We start from the raw sequence: 17,451 nt of genomic DNA, 5'->3' as shown, positions 1-17,451 counted from the left end.
AGCACACCCAGGTTCCTAACCGACGACGAAGACTTAACAGAGCAGCCATCAAGTGTTAGACAGTATTCTAGGTTATTACGTGAGGAAGTTTTTTGTCCAATAATTAGAAACTCTGTTTTTTCAGAATTTAGAAGTAGGAAATTACAAGTCATCCAATTTTTTATATCCGCTATGCATTCCGTTAATTTTGTGAATTGATAAGTTTCGTTAGGTTTTGAAGAAATATAGAGCTGAGTATCATCGGCATAACAGTGAAAGCCAATGCCATGTTTCCTAATGATATCTCCTAAGGGTAGCATGTACAGAGTGAACAGCAGCGGTCCTAGTACTGAGCCTTGTGGTACGCCATACTGAACTTGTGATCGATGAGACATCTCATCATTTACTGCTACAAAATGATAACGGTCAGATAAGTATGATTTAAACCATGCTAGTGCATTTCCCGTAATGCCAACATAATGTTCTAATCTATTTAAAAGAACGTTGTGGTCGATGGTGTCAAATGCAGCACTAAGATCGAGTAACACTAATAGAGAGATACAACCACGATCGGATGATAAGAGCAAATCATTTGTGACTCTAACGAGAGCTGTTTCGGTACTATGGTACGGTCTAAATCCGGACTGGAAATCCTCGCAGATATCATTTCTTTCAAGAAAGGAACACAGTTGTGAGGATACTGCCTTTTCTAATATCTTTGACAGAAAAGGTAGATTCGAGATCGGCCTGTAATTGACTAATTCTGAAGGATCAAGTTGCGTTTTTTTAACAAGCGGTTTAATCAAAGCCAGCTTAAAGTTTTTTGGTACGTATCCTAGAGACAAAGACGAATTAATGATATTAAGAAGAGGATCTATGACCTCTGGAAGTATTTCTTTCAGTAGCTTAGTCGGTATAGGGTCTAACATACATGTTGTAGATTTAGATGATTTAATGAGTTTAGTAAATTCTTTCTCTCCTATAGCAACGAATGAATCAAATTTTTCCTCAGGGAGACTACAATGCACTGCCTGATGCGATACTGTAGTAGACGGTTGCATAGTTATAATTTTGTCCCTGATATTATCAATCTTATAAGTGAAGAAGTTCATAAAGTCATTACTGCTGTGTTGCTTGGAAACTTTGGTGCTTGAAGCTTTATTTTTCGTTAGTTTAGCCACCGTTTCAAATAAATACCTAGGATTATGTTTATTTTCTTCTAATAGGGTTGAAAAATAAGCAGATCTAGCAGCTTTTAAAGCCTCTCTGTAAGTAATTGAGCTCTCTTTCCATGAAATGCGAAATACCTCTAGTTTTGTTTTCTTCCAGTTGCGCTCCATTTTTCTGGCTGCTCTCTTAAGGGCCCGAGTGTGCTCGTTGTACCACGGCGTTGGACTATTTTCTTTAATCTTCTTTAAGCGCAACGGAGCAACTGTGTCTAAAGTGCTGGAAAAGAGAGAGTTAAACGTTTCTGTTGTAATATCTAGTTCTTCTAAGCTATCTGAGATGCTGAGATGATGAAACTGATTAGGAAGATTATTAATAAAGCAATCTTTAGTAGCAGAAGTGATAGGTCTCACATATTTGAAACACGGGGTCGGCTTTGCAGCCTTGGCTAAATGCAAATTACACGAGACTAGATAATGATCTGAGATGTCATCGCTCTGCTGCAGAATATCAACGGCATCCACATCTATTCCGTGTGATAATATTAGATCTAGAGTATGATTACGACGATGAGTAGGTCCTGACACGTGTTGTCTAACTCCAATTGAATTTACAATGTCTTTAAATGCCAATCCCAATTCATCTTTTTCATTATCGATGTGTATATTAAAATCACCAACAATTAGTACTTTATCTGCAGTCAATATTAATTCTGATAGAAAGTCCGCAAATTCTTTGATAAAGTCTGTATGGTGCCCTGGTGGCCTGTATACAGTAGCCAGCACAAATCTCAAACGTGATTTATCGTTTACACTATATATTTTTACATTAAGCACCAATGCTTCAAAAGAATTATATTTAAAACTTGATTTCTTAGTGGTTTTGAAACTATTACTATAGATTACAGCAACACCACCCCCTTTGCGTTTCAGACGAGGCTCATGTTTATAACAGTAATCTTGCGGGGTTGATTCATTTAAAGTAATGTAATCGTTTGGTTTTAGCCAGGTTTCTGTCAAACACAGCACATCTAGGTTATTATCTGAAATCATATCGTTAACAACGAGTGCTTTTGAAGTAAGCGATCGAATATTCAGCAACCCAAGCTTTAGCATTTGCTCATCTGTATTATAGCTGTTTTTTATTTGTTGAACATCAATTAAATTTTTAACCTTAGTTGGGTTTAAACGTTTTTTGGATTTCCAAATTCGGGGAACAGACACAGTCTCTATATGATGATAGCTAGGTGAAAGAGGCTCTATGTGATGGGATTTATCTGACCTTGGTGACGCGAGGCCGCTAGCAGACAGTCGGTTAAGCCAGTCTGTCTGCTTCCTGACCTGAGCCCCAGATTGTCATGTTTGAGCTCTAAGACTATGAGCCATATTACTAGAGAGAAGAGCAGCACCATCCCAGGAGGGATGAATACCATCTCTTTTCAACAGGTCAGGTTTGCCCCAAAAACTTTTCCAATTGTCTATGAATTCTATATTATTAAGCGGACACCACCGAGACAGCCAACCGTTAAGCGAACATAATCTACTAACTATCTCATCACTCCTGCGAACAGGAAGGGGGCCAGAGCAAATTACAGTCCTTGACATCGTACTTGCAAGTTCACACACCTCTTTAATATTAATTTTGGTGATCTCCGACTGGCGGAGTCGAACATCATTAGTGCCGACATGAATAATGATCTTAGAGAATTTACGATTAGCATTAGCCAGCACTTTTAAATTTGCTTTGATGTCAGGCGCCCTGGCTCCCGGAAAAGACAAAAGAGACGGATTAAAACACCTCATCTTGTGATCCAACTGCCAAAAAATCGTAACACACCTTAACACCAAGTGTAAACAGGGCCTTGTGGCTATTCAAACCGCATGGGCATCTTCACTATGAAAGCAATCTGGTCCAATGCGTTTTCGAATACATCTAGAAGTGGTCGAAAGTGGACAAGCTCAAAACGTTTTAGACCCCGTTTACACCGTTTAGCTTAGCGTCGTCCACTTATGATCCAGTCGCCCAAAACGCATCTTAATACCAGGTGTAAACAGGGCCAAAGAAAAAAAAGGTTCAATGGGGTTCTATATAGAACCCTAGGGTTCTTGACTCAATTTTAAAGAACGCTTTACACCAAGAAGGTTCTATGAGGAGAAATGTCTTAAATAATTGCATAATACTCTCATGTTATTTAATTATTTTCTAGTGGTAAGGTATGTTTACAAGCTGTTTGATTCATACATTATATTTAAAATTAAAAAATGAATTAAAACTGAAGTAATTAATTAAAACTAAATCCATAAAATGATCTCATAATGGGAGCCCATAAAAGGTTATGAAGTGCCTGACGGAACCCTTAAAGGAACAAAAATCTCTGTTTGGTCCCTAATGAATGAACTGGGCTATAAGCTAAGTGCTATCAAAGTGTCGCCGCACGCACTGAGACGAGAGAGGTATGTATCAACTTGTCTTAGTTAAGGGAATAATAGTTTAATATGAAAAAACGGTGGAGTGTTCCTTTAAAGGTTCCATATAGAACCTTTTCTTCTAATAGTGTATAGATTTTGAGAAATGCCTTTTTTTGGACCACACAATGGAGGTCAATGGGCATCAAAACTGTTTGGTTACCAGCATTATTTAGAATAGGCTTGTGTTCTGCAGAAGAAAGAAAGTCATACAAGTTTGGAATAACACAAGTGTGAGTAAATGGTGACAGAGTTGACATTTTTTGGTGGATTACCCCTTTAAAGCTAACATAATTTTACTCTTCTTAGTACTTGCAGATTGAGTGCATGGGGAGCTTTCCAGTCCAAGAGATGTTCATGTTTAATGGCAACGTGTTGCGTGTAAACAGGGACTCACTGTTGACAGACACGCTAAAGTATCTCAAAAAAAAAAACAAAAAAACATTTTCTAATCTATTAAAGGTAAAAATTACAGAATTGAAATCAGAGTTGAAATGTCTGATATTGCATTTAACCTTTACAATGATGAAAACGTCTCCTGTACAGGTGGTGTTCATCGGGGAGAATGGAATAGATTATAGGGGCTTATCAGCAGAATTCTTCTCCCTCCTTTCCAAGTCTCTTCTCAAATGGGAGAAGGAGGTGCTGGAGGTCCATGAGAATTCATTGGTTTGGTTCAATCCTGATGTAAGCTCTACACCAAACACTCCTTATTCCTAGGCTTCTTATGTGGTCTTCCATATCTCATATGTGCTATGATGTTTGTGTCTTTTCAGCGCACGCAGTGTAACAAGGATTTTTACTATCTTGGCGTTATCTGTGGAATGGCGCTGTACAACCATCATTACGTGAACATCGACTTCCCACTGGCCTTGTTCAAGAAACTCCTCCAGCTGAGTCCCACTCTGAATGATCTGGAGGAACTGTCCCCTGTGGAGGCCAGGTAAACCATTCGATTTTACACATAAGTTTACCAGTGCTTTTACAGAGCTGATCATGGTTTAATTGTATTTTATAAATCCCACATTAGCAGTTTGAAAAGCCTTCTCGAGGAAGATGAGGATGTCGTGGATATTCTCTTTTTGGATTTCACAGTAATACAGTCTATATTCACTTGTATAAACGTGTACACAGCTGTTGTTTAAATGCTTACATGAGCCATTTACCTCTTTCAGGTCAAAGGGCAAGAGCTCATTCCAAACGGAGGTCAAATTCCAGTGACCAAAGTTAATAGGTAATGTACCACTTGTTTAAAGCGTAACTCTCACCAAAATGCAACCTAGGTTCTTTTTGTGAATCTACCTGAGGCAAACTTTCATTTAAAAGCATAATAAGGTGTTAGCTGTTGTTGTTTCCGGCCACCGGCATTTTGTCAGTCAAAAATAGTCGATCTCCGAATGCAACGTAACAGGGAGGAGAGTAAAGATGGAAAGCTCCTAAAGCTTAGTTATAAATATACAGATAATTTGTTGTTGTTTTGTCGTGAGTGAAAATCAATATTGACCTTGTATTTGAAAAAGGATCCTCATATAAGAAACAATACTAAAATTCAGAGTCCGTTCATTCGCATTCGGATATCAACTATTTTTGACTGTCAAAATGCCGGCGGACACAGCTACAGTGAGTTGTTCAAAACCTTTCTTTTTAGTAAACTCTGTGACCCAAACAATTTTCTCAATGCTTGAGTTCATGTGTAGAGCCCCTGGTGATACTTCGAGCAAAGTTTCATGTTGTGTCGAGCCTTCTTAGTGTTTTAAAAATAGCGGGTTTTTTTATGCTATCATAGTAGTGCCCCAAGCACTCCCATTCAAAAGGCAATTTGACCGAAAACGAAAATACGGTCAATCTCATAAGTGGCGTTTCCATTCTAACTATGCTTTTAAACGAAAGTTTGCCTCGGGTAGATTAACAAAAAGACCCTAGGCTGCATTTTGGCAAGAGTTACGCTTTAACTAACCTCATACTTCCCTCGCAGGTAAAACCCGAACCCCTAAAATTAATATTTTTTTCTTCAGAAAGCTTATTTAATTTCATTTTGATAATAATTTTTCCGACTATCTATCAGTCTGTCTGTCTGTCTGTCTGTCTGTCTATTTGTCCGTCCGTCCATCCATCTGTCTGAATATCTATTTTAACTCTTCAAGATTTTATTACACACTCAAGCTTGTCTTGATTTTTTATTTTTTTTGCAGACAGAAGTACGTGGACTTGTATGTGGACTTTGTTTTCAACAAGTCTGTGGAGAATCAGTTCAAGCATTTTTCAAGAGGTATCTCTGAGGGCTGCCCGCTCGATATCTGGAGCATGTTCCACCCTGAAGAACTGCAGGAGCTTCTCCACGGCTCCCCTAAATATGAATGGCTGGAGCTTCACCAGGTAAATGTATTAGCAGAACTTGCAAATTTGTTAAAATAATTTAACAAGTATTTAAAGGTATAGTGGAGGATTTTCCCGAATTTTAGAAAAGAACCGCCCTCTCCACTTTTTGAAAAAATGCACATGCGCAACACTCTACCTGCTCCCGGGAGGGAACGCCTATTAAACGTGTGCACGAGAGAGCATGCACGAGCCTAGTTCTCCTTGTGCCTACTTTTCAAAAGAAGATTTGCACTTGTATTTGTGTAATAAATACTATGGTGAACACATTGGAATTATCAAAAATGAACACACAAGGTTTTAGAACATTTCAGCGTGATACCATTTACTTATTTGGTCATAAGGCTACTTTAGACAATTTGAGATGTTTACCATGTCTGCGCGGTGCGTGACTTGTGCCAGGGCTGGCATCGCTAATCATAGCTTACATTAACTTTTACTAGCAGTGATTTTAAATGGATTTCTCCAAATAGCATGCCACATTACCTGTCGAGTAGAAACTTCGCGACTGAGGAATCAGTGGGAAGCCCATGTGCTTTTAGCGCACGCCAGCATGTGAAATATTCTCCAAAAAACAATCTGGTCTTGTTTCTTTCTTCAGAGGCCTTTCTCTTCTTGTCATACAATTCGTAGACACTTTTTCTCTTGCGACCCTCAGACATTTTGAAAAAAACCGGTGAGAACGGCGAGCTTCAATGAATGGCTGAAACCGTAGCTCACCACACATATACACCTGAAAGTGCGCATGCGCAGAAAGCGAAAACTACCTAGGGACGAGCACGTACGACGGCCTTACGTAAACATATCACCAGAATGATTGACAACTAGGAGGACCAATAGTCTTGATGATCCACCCGGAAAAAGAAAATCCTCCACTATACCTTTAAGACTTTATCTGCTCTGTCTTCAGTCTGCTTCGTATGAAAGATGTTCTGCCTCTGATGAGCTTATCAAGAACTTCTGGACTGTTTTCTTTGAGTTCTCCGAAGAGAACAAGAAGAAATTTCTGAGTAAGCTTAAACATGAATTTATTTATTTTTTAAAAATGTATGCATCTACAACATCATATGGACATTTAAGGACTGTTATTTTTATTGCCTCACATCCTCTCTCTACCTATTTTTCTTCAGTGTTCTTGTATGGATCGGACCGTGTACCTGTGGGAGGTTTCTCAAAGCGTCCTCTGAAGATTTGTCAGTCAGACGGTCCTGATCCAGATCACCGTTTGCCAGAGGCCCAGATCTGTTTTGGCAAATTAATTCTTCCCAAATACAGCAGTATCAACACACTTCGCAACAAGCTAGTACATGCAATCCACTTTTGTGAGGTTTTTGGACGAGGATGAACATCCCTCAATGTTCCAAACCTCCACGGTTCCCCAAAATATACAAAACTAAGTGTATGTTGCTAAAACGTGTAGGTTATCTGTTTTTAAAATGTTACATGAACTATGTGATCCTTTCCCTGAGCTTCTTTCAGTCACACGTTTGAAATATAGATGCAACACAGCTCACTCGATTTAAATATTTATCTTAAAACTGTAAATAATTGTAAATAAACAGTATAGATGTCAGAACTACAGTATAGACATTGTTTTGTATATATATTTTTAAATTACCTTTCATTGGATGACCTTGCATTGTTCATGCGTTACAGATGGGAGAATGAAATAAGGCACTTTGTAATCTTTATTATCATATATAATATGATGCATTGATGCATGTATTCTGGTATGTCACCTCATAACTTATTATATGTCCTGTTATCTGGTGGTTCTTCAAACATATTTAAATGCGTAAATAAATAAAAAGACATGTTGTTGTAAATACTATTTCATTATATTTATCTTATTGCAGTTTTTCTTAATTACTTTGACTCAATTCTCGAATTAGATTTTTCACCGCCTCAAAACAATAAGCTTAGATTTCTGAACAACAGTTTGTTTCTTGTTCACATCAGATTTGAATTTCTCATTAATTGAAGCAAATTGCATGTTTTGGCACATGTATGCAAAAGTGTCAGTGTCAACAACAAAAAAAAAAAAAAAAGAGGAAAAAACATGACATTTGAAAATAACAAATATTTCCATGGTGAAAAAAACATTTTGACCATTGTGGCTCACACACGATGACAAAAGCACTTTTTATTTTGGTGGCATTGGCCAATTTACTGACACAATAACTAGCATTAAATAAACGTTTTGGATGTTACATTTTGCAGACATGATGCAACAGACTTGCAGCAGAAACAGAAGTGGAGCGCCATCATTTTGACTAAAATACTGATTCTGATAACACACGATTCATGTTAAATTACATTGTTTAAACTAGAGAATATTTCAGGGAAATCTTTTAGGATATAGCAACTATAATGGACGCCAGGGCCTTACGCTGATTTCCTAAAAGAGTTTGCAGATTTTCTCTCAGATCTATTGGTCAACGTCGATAAAGCATTAATTGTTGGAGATTTTAACATACACGTGGATAATTCAAATGAATTGAATTCAAATTAAAGCTAAAAACGATATAAATACTGTTCGTTTTCTCACACAAACCGCTTGTTTCGTGTCTTAGGCCATCAATGTGTACTTACGATGGGGAATTGTTTTAATTTGGACTCTGTGCATGCTCTTTGAGACCGTGACCATAGACCTGCATTATATGACTGACAGACAAGAACGGTTTGACCTAAAAATATCATAATTTAAACTACTGCGGAAAAAAAGACACCTACATCTTGGATGCCCTTGAGGTAAGCTAAATAAGCTAATTTCAAAGTGAACTATCCCTTTAGGGGCTGCATTTACAGATTTATTAAACTCCTTTGGGGTCAAGCAAAACGTCACTGGTCCCACTCATCGTCTTAATCATACACTCGATTTAATTATATCATATGGAACCGATCCAACCGATATAGATATCATTCCACAAAGTGATGATGTTACTGACCATTACATGGTAATTTCCATATTACGTACTGCTGTAATATGTCATGCTGCGCCACGTTATCGACCAGGCAGAACAATCCTTCCATCCACCATAGATAATTTCTCAAATTACTTATCTGATCTGTCTCAGCTGCTGCCTGAACCCAAACAAACAGATGAACTAGAAGAACTAACTAGCACTATGAGCACCATTCTCTCTAGAACATTGGATATTGTTGCACCCATTAAATTAAAAAAGGTCAGAGAGAAAATTAAAGCACCATGGTACAACAATACTACACATGTTCTAAAGAGAGAAACCTGTAATTTAGAGCGTAAATGGAAACAAACTAATTTAGAGGTCTTTAGAATCGCGTGTAAAGACAGTATGTCACGTTATAAAAAGGCCCTAAAAGCAGCCAGGGCTGAGCACCTCCGCAAACTAATAGAAAACAACCAAAACAATCCAAGGTTTTTATTTAACACCATGGCTAGACTAACAAATAAACAGACGTCACCTGAACAAAATATCCCGTTACAGTTTAGTAGTAATGATTTCATGAACTTCTTCACTGAGAAAATAGAAAGCATCAGAACCACAATTTTAAACGTTCAATCTTCAATCGCGCCTTATAATTCAGCCTCAATTATCACCCCGCAAGAACAATTACAGTGCTTTACAACTATAGAACAAAAAGAGGTAAATAAACTTATCACTTCATCTTAAACAACAACATGTTTATTAGATCCTATACCAACTAAACTACTGAAAGAAGTGTTACCTATAGTGGAAGAGCCTCTCCTCAACATTATTAACTCATCTTTATCTTTAGGTCATGTTCCAAGAAGATTTAAATTGGCAGTTATAAAACCACTCATTAAGAAACCACAATTTGACCCATATAATCTAGCAAATTATAGACCCATTTCAAATCTTCCATTTATGTTTAAAATATTAGAAAAAGTTGTGTCCGCTCAACTGGGCTCTTTCTTGCAAGAAAATGACATCTATGAAAGGTTTCAGTCAGGATTCAGACCGCACTATAGCACTGAAACTGCGCTCATTAAAATCACAAATGATTTACTTTTAGCTTCTGACCAAGGCTGTATCTCAATATTAGTTTTACTTTATCTTAGTGCTGCGTTCGATACTATAGATCACACAATACTCTTAGATCGACTACAAAATTATACTGGTGTTAATTTTCAAGGACAAGCATTAAGCTGGTTCAGATCATACTTATCTGACCGCTACCATTTTGTCTATTTAAATGGAGAAAAATCGATCATAACTCCAGTAAACTATGGAGTGCCGCAGGGATCTGTGTTAGGCCCTCTATTATTCTCAATATATATGCTGCCACTTGGAAATATTATAAGGAAACATGGAATTAGTTTCCATTGTTATGCTGATGACACTCAAATATATATTTCATCACGGCCGGATGAAAACGATAAATTATCCAAATTAACAGAGTGTGTTAAAGATATAAAAGATTGGATGACGCATAATTTTCTTTTATTAAATCCAGACAAGACAGAGGTACTACTTATCGGTTCAAAAAAACGCCCACAAAACCTCTCACAATACAACTTTAACATAGTAGGATGTCCTGTTACTTTATCCTCTACAGTAAAAGACCTGGGTGTTATACTAGATTGCAACCTGTCTTTTGAAAATCATATTTCATATGTTACAAAAACAGTTTTTTTTCCACCTTAGAAACATTGCTAAGCTACGTAATATGCTATCAGTTTCTGATGCAGAAAAGTTAGTTCATGCATTCATGACCTCGAGACTAGATTACTGTAATGCTTTATTAGCTGGTTGTCCTGCATCCTCAGTAAACAAGCTACAGTTAGTCCAAAATGCAGCCGCTAGAGTTCTTACTAGATCAAGAAAATATGATCATATAACACCGATTTTATCATCACTACATTGGTTACCTATAAAGTTACGTATTAATTACAAGGTATTGCTATTGACTTATAAAGCCCAAAACGGCTTAGCTCCAGTCTATTTAACGGATCTTCTATCGCCCTATAATCCACTGCGCTCTTTAAGATCACTAAATTCGAGGCTTTTGGTCATACCTAGGATATTCAGATCCACCAAAGGAGGGAGAGCATTTTCACATTTAGCTCCAAAACTCTGGAATAGCCTTCCTGATACTGTTCGTTGCTCAGACTCGCTCTCCCAGTTTAAAACTAGATTAAAGACGCATCTCTTCAGCCAGGCATTCATATAATATTTTAATCTTACAGTTAAATCCGGTCTCTAGTTCATAAACGCCAGAGGAGAACTGCCCCCCGACTGAGCCTGGGATCTCCCAAGGTTTTTATTTTTCTCCATTAGGTCACCTGATGGAGTTTTAGGTCACCATTAGGTCACTTGATGGAGTTTTTCGGTTCCTTGCCACTGTTGCCTTTGGCTTGCTCAGTTGGGGATATTTTGGGAATATTTAATTTAATTTTATCAATCAATAAATTCAACTAGAAACAAACCTTGTTATATTATTTTAATTTAATACTGTGAAGCTGCTTTGATACAATCTGTATTGTGAAAAGCGCTGTACAAATATACTTGACTTGACAAGGAATAACTCCATCCAGTCTTCACCATCCAGGGAATGAGAGAACAGCAAGCAGTTGAATACAGACTCGAGCCACTAGAAGAGCTGATGGAGAGCAAGACAAGACATGAGCAACAGCGATCCGATAACACACACGCAGAACGCCAGCCAGATAAAGACAGTGCAGATGAGTTACAACTGTGCCCACTCTGATAAACTCATCAGGTGCGCAGTGATTAATTAATCCTGACAAGCCCAACGAGTGGACCTACACACAGACACACACACACACACACACACACACACACACACACAGAAATGAGCATAATGATCCATGAACCGTGACAGTTTGCACAAGCCGCACAGCGTAAACACCATTTTGTGGTATATATGACAATGCAAACACATCCTCCAAACCACAGTTTTTGTCCTGTATAGTCTTTTTCAATAAATACAATTATTAATAATAATTTGGAGAAAGAATGTCAATGCATCTAGGAATTTATTACCCACCCCTAGTATATACAAGTGCTATCTTTATGTTAGGATGGACGCATTTTACAGAGCCAAAGAGAAGTCTGTGAACTATCACAAGAAGATTAAACAGGCTTTCAATGCTCTGCATTAGGGATCAGTTTGTTTTATTAAACAAAAATATTTCTTTAGTCTACATCATCATGTTCTGCTCACAAACGTCAATTTGGCTCTGTTACACGTATACCTGATGCATCAAAGCAATACTTATGAATTAAGACTCTAAAACTGAGCTGAGGGACTACAGAGTATTATTCATGTAACATGAATGCTTTCAAAAAAGAATAAATCAGTAAAATAGGACCTACCATCTGCACTGAAGTGAAGATGCCTGGCTAACGATTTGTCCAGCTTGTAAGCTCGCGCTCGATCGGCCCAAAGCCGGCATACGACCAGTGCGGAAGGTCTTTTTACGTGTTACTGTCCTTTTCTCGAGGAAAAGTATTTTTGATTAAATGCAATACATTTGCATATCCTTTTAAGAGCTATCTCAAGTGCCTGCTGTGGCAGCACTTTAAAGAGCAAATTTCCTACATGACGTTGTTTCAAATATCACGCGGTGACTGCGCGGCAAGCAGGGCCCCTTTGCATGCCTCAGACTGCCACAACGAGTGCGCTTCATGCCTGGGCCGCAGACATGCTGAAGCTGCACTCACGCAAAAGCAGCTGCTCTCACTGCGAGAGTTTGCCACCTTCCTCTCTACGCTCGCGGCTAGCTCTCTTTACGCTGGAGAGCGACACCGCCCCTCACGCCCTCCCATTTCCTTCCCTCCTCGAGCCGCGGAGGAAGAAACGGCAAGGTCAGAGGATGCCTGAGCGTCTAGAGATGAGCAAGCCCACGCCATCCCCATCTCCGTGTGCCTCTCTCTCTCCAGAGAGAGATTCCCTGCCTGTCCTGTTCACAAAGACGGACCAACGGCCCTCCCTCGAAGCGGCCGGCCTCGTCTCATTCGGGGATCAGAGGAAGAGCATGATGACAGCTTATCCTTGGCTGCATCAGAGAGCGAGGAGTGGCCGGGCTCTGTCACAGACCCCGCCCCCCCGTCTCAGTCAGGTGGTGGCGGCACCAGGGCGAGTTTGGATGCTGAACTTCTTCGCGTCCTCACCAAGGCCGTCGAAGACCTCGGCCTCGAGTGGTCTTCCCCAGAGGAGCCCACCAGAAGCCGCCTCGACGAGTGGTTCCTGCCTGGGCACCAGCAGGCCCCTCGACAGCGTCCAGCCCCATTCTTCCCAGAGGTGCACGAAAGTCATAGCACGCTCCCTACTCAGCCCTCCTGCGCTCATCAACCTCAGCCACGCTGTCCACCCTTGACGGCGCCGAGGAGAGAGGGTACGAGAGACTGTCCCCTCTGGAGGAAGCGGTGGCCACGCACCTCTGCCCGCCCACCACCGTTGGATGGGGAGCCAAGGCTGTTCACCCATCAAAGCCCTGCAGGACCACCTCAGCTCTCGCCGGCCGAGCTTATACCTCCACTGGCCAAGCTGCTTTGGCCTTGCACACTATGGTAGTCCTCCAGGTGTTTCAGGCCAAGCTCCTCCGCTCCCTGGACGAGTCTGGACCAGACCCTGCGGCCTTCAGGGATCTGCGCAGCACCACTGATCTTGCCCTGCGTGCTACGAAGACTACTGCCCAAGCTATTGGAAGAAGCATGGCCAGTTTAGTTGTGTTAGAGCGCCATCTCTGGCTCAACCTGACTGAGATCAAGGATGAGGACAGGGCTGCCTTCTTGGACTCCCCGATCTCGAGCGCTGCTCGTCCTCAGGCCAAGACATGGTTATGTACCTGAGGTGCTCTCAACCCCGTTCAGAGCCCAGGTCATTTCGCTCTCGCCGCTTCCCTCACTGGAAGACGATAGAGAATTGAGGCTACTCTGCCGTTAGGGCTCTCAGATGTTATCTGGAGCGTTCTTCCTCATTCAGACAGTCAGAACAGCTCTTAGTATGCTTCGGCGGCCGAAACAAAGGGCTTCGTGGTCACGAAACTAAGATTATCGAGATGGAGAGTGGACGATGGATGGATCTCTTTAGCCTACACCTCAATGGGCCTGCAGTGTCCCATACGTGTCAGGGCTTATTTCTCAAGGGGCATGGCCTCTTCATGGGCTTGGTCCAGTGGGGTACCAATTGAAGACATTTGTGCGGCGGCAGGCATTTGTGCGGTCAGCCAATAGCACAGCTTTTTAAATTGGGTTCCTACTGCGTATAGCTACGCAATACGAAGTGAACGTTCTCAAAAGGGAACGTACTCGGTTACCAACATAACCTCAGTTCCCTGAGAGTAGGGAACGAGTATTGCGTAGCCAGCCGTGCTATTAAGTTGCACTTCAGGTCTGTCGCTTCAGTCGATTTAACCTGATTCCTATGAAACGTTATTGACTGCTGTCAGGCTTTGTTGACTAAAGTGCAAATAACACAATTGTAGGACATTCAGCAAATTATGGCAGCTACACCATGATGGACCTCAAAGCCAATAGGGTCATAGACATCCAACTAGTCCAGGTAAACTACTACACAATGAAAACATTTTGTTATGTGAATTTACTATATACTGTGTCAAAAATGCAGTGGGGGAAGGAAACCTCTGTATGGTCCTTCTTCAGGAAACTCTTCCGTGATCCGTGTCACAGCGCATGAAGGTATGACCACCCGAACGTGTTGGCCAAGGTACCCCCAACACCACCTAACGACATTGCGATATGCAAGGTGTTTATAAGCACTGAAGTGGAGGGTAAAAAAAGTAATAAATTATTTATTTACTTATTTTTATATACATTTATTTTTTATATTTATTCATATAAAATTTAACCTTTCTTCCTGGAACTAACCTGTTTATAACTCCATCTCACCATATAAAACTGGACGTAAGTGCCATACAGCTTATAACACATAGGGGTTTAGTGCTCCAGGCTCAGAGCCTGGATGTGCTGTTACACAGCCCACTCCACCAATCTGGTCACACCTGTGTACTACCTACAACATGAGAATGTTTATTACTACTTTATTAGGATGATTTATTCAATATTTGGTATGTGGAAGTTGTGTGTTTTTTCAGGGTTCGTATAAAGTGCTTAAAATGCTTACATGAATTTGACTTGAAATTTATGATTTATGAAATGGAACTTAAATTATTGAAAGACAATATATGTGAAAGTAGTGTTTAATTTGATTAATAAAGCAATCTTTTCACACAAAATTATATCTTTATCAGATAGGCTGAAGCTTTAGAGCCATTTTGCATGGCTACGACTGTGATATTTGTTCATAAATATCCAAGTATATGATACAGCTTTCATTCTTCAGGTCAATCATATTCATGAGGTGGAAAATCTGTTTGAATGCGATATCTTTGTCATAGTAACCTTTCAATGGTTAAAGTTTCCACAGTCATTGCATCTGCTGCACTTTATTTTGTACCTTTTTGTTTAATTTGTTTATATTTGTTTACCTATTTACCTTATCTGTATGAACCCTGGTTTTGTGTATAGTACTTATCAGAGGTGTGGACTCGAGTCATGTGACTTGGACTCGAGTCAGACTCGAGTCATGAATTTGATGACTTCAGACTCGACTCGACAAAATGTACAAAGACTTGCAACTCGACTTGGACTTTAACATCAATGACTCGTGACTTCACTTGGACTTGCGCCTTTTGACTCGAGAAGACTTGCTACTTCTCATGAAAACTGGGGAAAAAACGTTCACACGCCGCTCTGTTTATTATGTGCACCACCTGTATGGATGCAGAGAGCACGCGCTGCCTGCACGACATCCAATCACTGTAGTCCCACGTTGTTTTGATTCGACAGCATCTAAGCAGGCACATTGCAAGACAACCAATGAAGCGCAACAAGCAACAACGCATGCTACGAATTTGAACGAATGATAAGCACCTTATTGGATGTAGCCACACATACATTTTCTCACGCACAGAAAAATCGCGAAGCAAAGAGGACACGGAGATCGACAGACTAGACAGAGCAGGTTAGTTATGATATAAAAAAATCTCTGCTCTCAGATTCTGTCACTTTTATTACGAAATTCAGACAATAAATACCGTTTTGGCGCTTGTAAATGTGACACGACAGATCCCTAGCGGCACGTGAACCGATCATCTCTCTAGCTGATAGTAAATAACGTTAAACACGAATGAACACTGTTGAAAGATACAGTACAACTTACCGAAATGTATATTCCTCATACATAATATCGACCCATCAATCAAAGGGGTCAATAAAACAGTTGGAGAACAATTATGTCACATAACATTTACCTCAGGAAAGCCATTTAATGACCATAATATAGTTAGTTGGCTAGAAAAAAGAGCTATAGAGAGTATTTTGCTACATATGTGTACTATTGCATGTTTGTTATATTTTTACTTATATCATTAAATAAAGTTGTTGTTATTATAATAAAAAAACCGCATTATATTTAATTTGTGTTATTTTTAACCTAATACTGCCAGCTGATAGGGCTCTCTGTATGTTTACAGCATTAGGTGAGTTGTTTTTTTCTTGAGAAAAATTAATGCCTATCTTGTGTAGCCTACCTAATATTTATCCAAATGAGTCAATATTAAATCAAATCATAATAATTGAATTTTTTTTACTGTATTTGATTAATGTCATTGTATAAAAAGAGGTTTAAATAAATACAAATCTTACAGACATACAGTACCAGTCAAAAGTTTGGAAACATTACTATTTTTAATGTTTTTGAAAGAAGTCTCTTATGCTCATCAAGCCTGCAGTTAAAAAAAAAAAAAAGTAATATTATGAAATATTATTACAATTTAAAATAATGGTTCTCTTTTTTAATATATTTTAAAATGTAATTTATTTTTGTGATGCAAAGCTGAATTTTCATCAGCAAGTACTCCAGTCTTTGGTGTCTTATGACCCTTCAGAAATCATTCTAATATGATGATTTGATACTCAGTTATTATCAATGATGGAAACAGTTGTGCTGTTTAATATATTTTTTTTGGAATACTTTTTTCAGGATTCATTGATGAGTAAAACGTTAACAGCATTTATTCATAAAAACAGCATTTATTCAAAATAAAAAAATTTCTAACAATATAAATCGTTACCATCACCTTTTATAAATTTAACGCATTCTTGTTGAATTAAAGTACGAATTTCTTAAAAAAAAAAAAATAGTTATTGTTCCCAAACTTTTGAACGGTAGTGTATATTGTTACAAAAGATTTCTATTCTAAATAAATAGTTATTTTCAACTTTTTATTCATCAAATAATCCTGAAAAAAGTATCTCAGGTTATAAAAAAATATTAAGCAGCACAACTGTTTCCAACATTGATCATAAATCATCATATTAGAATGATTTCTGAAGGATCATAAGACACCAAAGACTGGAGTACTTGCTGATGAAAATTCAGCTTTGCATCACAAAAATAAATTACATTTTAA

The 17,451-nt window shown here is 39.0% G+C and overlaps 1 protein-coding gene across 1 annotated transcript in view; it reads left to right on the top strand.

The window, feature by feature from the left end:
- LOC308688930 (putative E3 ubiquitin-protein ligase HERC4) overlaps window positions 1-8,013 on the top strand; it is a 35,605-nt gene extending 27,592 nt beyond the window's left edge. Inside the window, exons 20-27 of the mRNA XM_081362366.1 lie at window positions 3,921-4,073; window positions 4,158-4,298; window positions 4,388-4,554; window positions 4,642-4,705; window positions 4,787-4,845; window positions 5,804-5,987; window positions 6,898-6,997; window positions 7,118-8,013. Coding sequence (XP_081218492.1) covers window positions 3,921-4,073; window positions 4,158-4,298; window positions 4,388-4,554; window positions 4,642-4,705; window positions 4,787-4,845; window positions 5,804-5,987; window positions 6,898-6,997; window positions 7,118-7,332 — 1,083 coding nt within the window. The 3' untranslated portion in view covers window positions 7,333-8,013. The remainder of the gene's footprint in view (window positions 1-3,920; window positions 4,074-4,157; window positions 4,299-4,387; window positions 4,555-4,641; window positions 4,706-4,786; window positions 4,846-5,803; window positions 5,988-6,897; window positions 6,998-7,117) is intronic.
- Window positions 8,014-17,451: the final 9,438 nt, after the last annotated feature.

Source organism: Scardinius erythrophthalmus (genome assembly GCF_964197995.2).
Source record: "Scardinius erythrophthalmus genome assembly, chromosome: 3".
Taxonomy (NCBI): domain Eukaryota; kingdom Metazoa; phylum Chordata; class Actinopteri; order Cypriniformes; family Leuciscidae; genus Scardinius; species Scardinius erythrophthalmus.
Note: the sequence above shows the minus strand (reverse complement) of the source record. Positions and strands in the feature narration are given on the sequence as shown.